This window comes from Octopus bimaculoides, chromosome 20, assembly GCF_001194135.2.
Source record: "Octopus bimaculoides isolate UCB-OBI-ISO-001 chromosome 20, ASM119413v2, whole genome shotgun sequence".
Taxonomy (NCBI): domain Eukaryota; kingdom Metazoa; phylum Mollusca; class Cephalopoda; order Octopoda; family Octopodidae; genus Octopus; species Octopus bimaculoides.
Genome location: NC_069000.1, coordinates 1,337,831 through 1,345,681, shown reverse-complemented (window position 1 = coordinate 1,345,681; position 7,851 = coordinate 1,337,831). Strand labels below are relative to the sequence as shown.

General features: G+C 37.7%; 1 protein-coding gene and 1 long non-coding RNA gene across 2 annotated transcripts in view; one reads left to right on the top strand and one right to left on the bottom strand.

The window, feature by feature from the left end:
* LOC128250359 (uncharacterized) overlaps window positions 1-7,851 on the bottom strand; it is a 125,590-nt gene that overhangs the window by 113,756 nt on the left and 3,983 nt on the right. The gene's annotated exons all lie outside the window — the stretch shown is intronic.
* LOC106877544 (multiple epidermal growth factor-like domains protein 10) overlaps window positions 168-7,851 on the top strand; it is a 17,712-nt gene continuing 10,028 nt past the window's right edge. The window contains exons 1-6 of the mRNA XM_014926472.2: window positions 168-1,123; window positions 3,459-3,551; window positions 3,870-4,016; window positions 4,593-4,742; window positions 5,106-5,255; window positions 6,317-6,460. Coding sequence (XP_014781958.1) covers window positions 1,045-1,123; window positions 3,459-3,551; window positions 3,870-4,016; window positions 4,593-4,742; window positions 5,106-5,255; window positions 6,317-6,460 — 763 coding nt within the window. The 5' untranslated portion in view covers window positions 168-1,044. The remainder of the gene's footprint in view (window positions 1,124-3,458; window positions 3,552-3,869; window positions 4,017-4,592; window positions 4,743-5,105; window positions 5,256-6,316; window positions 6,461-7,851) is intronic.

Below are 7,851 nucleotides of genomic sequence, written 5' to 3'. Positions count from 1 at the left end.
TTTATCACCCATCCCCGCCGCCATATAGATATTTTGTGACCCCTTTAACAGGTTAAAGCTAAAGAAAAGAAGAAAGTGGAAGGTTTCCATTTGGAAGTCCTGAAGTGTTACAACTCGACACCAACTTCCTCCTCCTCCTCCCCTTCCTCCTCCCCCTCCGCCATCCAAACTCTTTCCTTGTTTGTTTGTCATAGCTTTTTTTAAAGTTGGCTTCTTTTTTCACATGGTTTGAATTCAAAAATTTTGACTCAGAACTCGAGATATCATAAAGGATCTCATCTTGTCAAAGCATCTATCATCTGCAGCACCAACAAATTTGGATTTTGAATTTCTTTTAAAAGACAGAACCTACACCAATGAAATTTTGGAAGAATCTTCAACTATTTATTTATCTATTTTGTTGAAGAATCTCAAAATTTCTAAGATTGTCATATTAGATAATGATGCAATGAAGCAGAAGTATTGAAGTATTGGGTGTGCTACAAGTTTATACATTTTGATCAAATAGATATTTATATTTGCTTAATTATATTATTTTTATGTAAATTTTTTGCAAATGACTGAGTTTTTAGCTAGCTTTAGCCACGCCTTTGGAGAACAGCAAGTTGAAAACAGGAGCAGCTTTAAAGTCTTTGACAGCACACCCTTGTAGACATCCCTGAGAAATACACAATACCGAAGGAACGAATTTTTGTAGAGTATTTGTTACATTAATTATATTAAAGAGACTCCAAACATCATTTAGTGAAACAATTGTTGTTTATATATGTTTGTATATAAATTTGTATAAAGATAAATTGTAACAATGTGTTGTGTTTATATGTAAGACTGAAAGAAGACCAGAAACAATTTAAGGTTTAGGAGAATGTGTTAAGGACCCTGCTTAAAAATCCTCTGAAGCTAGAAAACGAGATTGGAAAATAAGATCTTGGAGATTCTTTCTGGAGTCGAACCAAATTAGTGAAATCTAGGAGCAAAAGAGAGAGAAAAATAACAAAACAAGAAAAAAAAAAAAGGGGATAAGCATCAAATTATTTAATTACCATGGCAACTACATCTGCACTGATGCTCTTTGCTGTTGGAATATTTATGGTTGGTTGGAATGGACCCACAAATATAGCAGGTATTTATTATGATTTTTTTTTCTAATTTTTTGTTTGGTCATCTTTTGACCATTCACTCGATAAATTTTGTGCATTTGTTTTACCTGCCTGTCTACTTTTCTCTCTCTCTCTCTCACACACACACACTCATATATACAAACATACACGCATGCATACATACATATAAACATACATACATATACATATATATATATATATATATATATATGTACTAAAAACTAATATAAACAGCTAGGTGCAATTTAATACCCTAAAGGAAACATTTAATCGTTAAGTATGACCACCTACATTGCTAGAAATAAGAGTTAAAAAAACTCTTAATGTTGTAACACACACACACACACACACACATTATTTAATAACGACAATATATGTTTTTATGTGCTACTATTACTTCTTTTTTTTTTTTAAATAAAAGGTCAGAGGTCCACTCTGCTGAGTGAGTGGTTGGGGTCAGGAAGGATATCTAGCTGTAAAAATCCTGCCAAAACAGTTACAGAAGTTTGGTGCAGGCTTCTGCTTGGCCGGTTCTTCTGAAACCATCCCACCCATGCCAGCGTGGAAGGAGGACGTTAAACGATGATGAGGATGATGATGTCTGTCAAATAGTCATGAACCCCTCTTTGGCTCTCTGAAGGCAAAATCAGTGTGTCTGCTGAGACCCCTACTTTTCATAGACCCCCATACAAAGGATATTTGTTAAACCTAGGCTTCAGTACAAAAAACACTTGTCTCAGCAGTCCCCGCAGTGGGAATAAACACTAAAATATGTTCTCTATCAAATTTATCTGCCTGCCTGTCTGTCAGTGTGTCTGTCTCTCTCTCTCTCTCTCTCTCTGTTTCTTTTCTGGAGGAAGAAATTTGTCCCTCTTTTTGACTTACTATTTTCCTGTCCCTTCTCTCTTTCTCTCCATTTCTGTATGCTTCCATTTATCTCTTCCACTCTATAATACTCTTTCTTTCTCTCTCCCTCTTCTCCCTGCATGTGCATACATTCATATATACATACATGCATATATACATGCATACATACATTCATATATAAATATATATATACACATACATACATTCACACACACACACACACATATATATTATTTAGCAGAAGTAACAGAGTGACTCAAGGTCAGAGAGTTTCGTGCATTGACACTAATCACTTTGGTAAGTGCCAATGTATGAACCTTGAGTCACTCCGTTGCTTCTGCTAAATACTAATAAAAATATATTCTCATATTTTGAGTTCTATTTTTCCTGTTTGCCCCAACATACCTGTATATATATGTAGGTACACACCCTCTCTCCCTCTCTCTCTTTGGGAGAGAGGCACAAGCACATACACAGACATATACACACATGGCAGTAACTTCCACCGACCAAATTCAATCACAAGGCTTCGGTATATATGGGTGTATGTTTGTGTGTGTATGCATGTATGTGTGTGGGTGTGTATGCACTCACACACACGTATAGTTCCAAGATACATCTCCCAGATGTTATAGGATGCATCATCAGTGATGCTCCTGGGGGTCTTTGGGGTATTTCAGGCCTTTCAGCATGTCCCCCTCCCCATCTCCCTGACTCACCCAGCTGACTGGACCAAGATTGATCAAGTCCCACCCCTCAGCAGCAACAAGCCGAAAGTCTGCCCTGCATGGCCATCTAATCACTTCTTATTCTGCTTTGTTGCTGCACCAGCAATTCCAAGCCCACTCACAGCTTTGCAGAGTGATTGCCCCACAAAACACCAGCAGCCAACTTCACAGTCAACAAGCCAGCCAGCCAGCCAGCCAGTCAGCTGTGGCTTCAGCACTGATATGCATATATAGAGTCTGCACTAATTTATGTTTATACTCCCTCTCTGTCTCTCTCCCCACTGTGTGTGTGTGTGTGTGTGTGTGTGTATGTATATATATATATATATATATATATGTATAAATACTTAAATTTTACATATATATGTGTGGATATATATAATGATATAAATAATATATAAATATATGCATATATCCATACATAGAGACCAATAGAATAAGTGCTAGGCTTGAAAAGAGTAAGTCCTGGGGTCAATTTTCTCGACTAAAGGCGGTGCTCCAGCATGGCCACAGTCAAATGACTGAAACAAGTAATAAAAGAATAAAAGAATATTGTTCATGCAGTTTTGGTTCTATTTTCTGAGGAATTGTGGTGAACTTGAGCAGCACCATAAGTTAATTATTATTATTATTATTATTATTCAGTGTGTGTCTGTGTGTCTTTTCTCTCATCCTAATGTTACTAAAACCACAATTCCAGAACATTCTCATCACAGTCCCTCTTTCTATTTTCACTTAAAAGGTGCAGCTGATTGCAACATTACCAACGGAGACTGTGTCACGGATGCGCCCCAGAAAAAAGAGGCCTGCTTCAAGGCGTGCAGTAGAATTCCAGGTAAGGGGTATTAACTTGAATGGGTTAGAATAAGGTGGATTATCCCTTTGTAAGGTGTGTGGCAATGAAAATGAAACAATCTCACATATTGCAACGAGTGTAGCAAGCTGGCCCACCCCAAAAGATCATAAGGGCAGACCAAACACCACTAGGCATTTTGCCCGGCATGCTAACAATTCTGCCAGCTCGCCACCTTAATAATAATAATAATAATAATAATAATAATAATAATAATAATAATAATAATAATAACAACACACACACACACATGTGCATATGCACACATACACTGACGTTATATTGTTTTGTCTTCAACAGAGGGATGCAAAAAAAATGTCGACAGGTTTGGCAAACAGCAGAAGTACCAGTGCCATTGCAAGGAACTGAAGGAATGTGATTTTGCTAACGATGGCACGTGTGCAGGAGAGTGCTTGGAGGGCTACAGCGGACCAAACTGTCAGCAACGTAAGAACTTTCTAGAACTTTTTCATTTTGGATTGAGAATTATTATTGATCTACAAGCAAATATATGTGCACACACACACACACATATATATATATACACATAATACTCATATGTGCGTGTGTGTGTACACATATATATATACATATATGTATGTACAAACACACACACACACAAGCAAGCAGCTAGTTATAAAATTTCTATAAGAGATGAAAGCAGTAACTGTACTGGCAAGTAATGTTTGTTGCCACTTGGCTGTTCCATACAAATGAACATTACTGTGATTTTTTAAACCTGAAGAGGACATTTCCTCTTGCTGATTAATGATACAACCAGCATCTGATATATTGCAAGCAGGAGAGTGAACCCCTCTTGGTTTTCTCCTGCCCTCTGTGGCTCAGCAAAACTGAAGCCTGTCCACTCTTTTGGCCTGCCTTGCTTTTTCTCCACCTTCCACTGCGTCCTGCAAGATTGTCATTGCTCAGCTGGAGCTTCTACTAACATGGCCATACCATTCCAGTTTCCTTGTCTTTACTATTGTCAGTCAAACCCGTTGTCGTTTTCACTTTCTCTTTCAGGATTATACCACAAGTTCATAGAAAAAGGAAACCCAACTCATGGCCATTTGTTTAGTGCTGATAACAAAAACTGTGCTGATCTCCCACTAAAAGTGGATTTCTATAATCTCTACCGAATCAACACAATAATATTGATCATAGAGGATTTGAGTAAGTAAATCAAGTCTCTTCTCTCATCAAACATCTGATTTCATTGTTGTTGTTGTTGTCTATGATCAGGTTGTGCCTTTGTCAATGGACCTATGATCAAACGTATTCTAGCCATGACCACCTACTTTGGTTTTCCGTTTTTTTTTTTTAATTCAGGAAGACTATGACTAGAAATACAGGTGCAGACATGACTGTGTTAATTCCATCCCTTCCCAATGCAATGAACTGACAAGCTTCTAATTATAGCAGAACGTTGGGTTTGCAAGCAAAGCTTTCAGACTGGAATAGACAACATGGCTTGTCTTCATCATTTCTGTATCTTGCCACTTACCTCATCACTTCTCTGTTGTTCTTCACTTGCAGATAATGAAATTATTGTGACAACAGGACAAGATGACAAACTGTCCTGCGTTCTCATATCAGACACCACACTGAAATGCCAAGGTGACATCTTTACGGACTCACTCAACATTCAAGGAACTGGAATGTGCGTTCGGAATATAGAGCTCCTGGGTAAGTTGCTGCTGTAGCATCATTTACAACTGTGGTTCTCAACCATTTTTTGCCTAGGGATGCCATTAATTCCCATTTCACTCCACTGGGCCTCCAAAGCCATTTGCTGTGTATTTTTATAATTAAATGTTAATAGGAATTGTCAAAAAAAAAAACAATTATTAAAATATTTTGTGTACTGCAGAAATATAACTGCACATATATTGCACATAAATTGAAACAGCAGATTTTTCTGTGGACCCCAGTTGAGAGCCAGATTGAAAGCTTCAGGGATCAACATTGAAGCAGCAGTGGGGGGTAAGGAGTTGAATGGTGAAACTCTGTCACTGGTTAATACTTAGTGACATATTGTTGTTATTTTTGTTATTGTTGTTGTTGTTCTCCTCTTCTTTCTCTTTCCTCCAATCACTGCTACTTCCAATCTGCAAATATATTTAATAATAAACAGACAGTTTATATTCGTAAATTTTGTAGAAAATGTTAATAATTGTGGCTGTTGGGGTTGGCTTTGTAGCATGGTCTTTTCTCTTGACCTTGATGGCTTGGGATAAAAGCTGGCCCTTTCTCATCTTGCATGAGGAATACCGAATGTCTTCATGCACTACCTGTTTAATAAGATGGACCTGATTGACTTGAAAGGACTTTTGTCAATCATGGCCTGGATCTCACCAACAAATTCAGGAATTCTTTTGTTATCAGAATGATCAGAGTGAGCTTTCCAAGCTGCCATACCTTCATAATCAACATTAGACTCATCCAATGCTTTCCGAATCCTCTGCACTATCCTCAGATTAACACCCAAACACTCTGAGATGTTCGTATTGGATCTTCTGGCATGAATACCAAGTAGTACAGCATATCATTTCCAAATTTCTGGCAGAGTAAATTGTGTCATGGTACTGTTTTTCTCACAGATGGTGCCTAACTGACACTTCTATACTGTGTAGTTGACAAAATCAAAAGTAAACAATGAGCATGCGGGAAATTAGAAATATAAAATGGCGACAATTTACCCATCATTCTCTGCATATTTATTTCTCTATTCAATGTTCTTGTTTTAGGCTGTCCTCCAGAACTCTACGGTGAGAACTGCTTACAAAAGTGTAACTGCATTAATGGATCGACATGCCACCAGCTGACAGGAGCATGCCAGGGTGGTTGTGAAACAGGGTGGCATGGTGATGACTGCCAGTCTCCAAATTATGGTAAGTTGATTGTTCCAAATTCCTTCTAGATTTCATGGGTGTGACTTGAGTAAGAATGGAAGAAACATCAACTTCTGATAATATAAATAAATATGTGTGTGTGCATGTGCATGTGTGTGAGTGCGTGTGTATATTATGTACATGTGTTATTGCTTTACTGCCCACAAGGGGCTACACACAGAGGAGACAAACAAGGTCAGACAAACGGATTAAGTCGATTATATCGACCCCAGTGTATAACTGGTAATTATTTAATCGACCCCGAAAGGATGAAAGGCAAAGTCGACCTCGGCGGAATTTGAACTCAGAACATAGCGGCAGACAAAATACCGCTAAGCATTTCGCCCGGCGTGCTAACGTTTCTGCCAGCTTATATTACTTTACTAGGAAACAGGGAGGGTTGGAGACAGGAAGGGCATCCAGCCGTAGAAAGCCTGCCTTAATAAACTTCATTCATCACATGCAAGCATGGAAAAGTGGATGTTGAAACAATGACAGCAATGATTACATCCATGCATACATACTGAACTCATTTATTTTCGTATTTCATGTTGTTTACTGACTGTTGGTGACGTCCTGTACCCATATATGCATATGTATGTATATATATATATATATATATATATATATATATATATATAGGTGAGGTTAAATTAGATGGTTATGTTAGTGCAAACATGTATTTAAGTAAGTTTAATATGTGTATAGATTAGTATTAACATATAGAGCAGGCAGTGTGACATGCATAAAAGCCAACTGGAATCAGAATATTTTGAATAAAAAAGATATCAAATTCATTGAAACACAATCTAAGAATAGATTTGATTTGGGAACTTTACATTTCTGTTGCTGTTTTGGCATTTTTTCCTTCTGGTTTCCTCTTTCTGTTCTTTGATTCTTCAGTTTTGTAAAGTGACCTAATTCCAAGAAACACTGCTGGTTGGGAAATGTTATTTTGAAGTATTTAGACTGGAAAAGGTAGTTCGGGCAGGGGCAGATGTAATCAGCAGAACTAAGTGGTATAAAAAAGTCTTCCGACATCAGTTAACCATTTTATGACAGTATTTCTCATAAAATTACACTGTCAGGGTTTTTCTTTTTAAACAAACTTCAGTAGTGTGTCGATAAGCCAGCTGGAGGAGATGTCCTCCTGGGGCTAAAGCAACAGTAACATCCACCCCTAGGGGTCAGCCACACTTAAGTGGCAATACACTTCACTTTATCGTGCAGTTACTGTTAATACTTCATTTAGAGAATTAACATTGCTTGTTTTCACCTTTTCGTTATCAGTGAAGAATTTCACTGGAAAAATATACATAAGGTTGCCAAGAATTTATACCTCTCATCGAAGGTCGGTAGCTATCGGACGCTGACGAAGGGAAATAACCCTG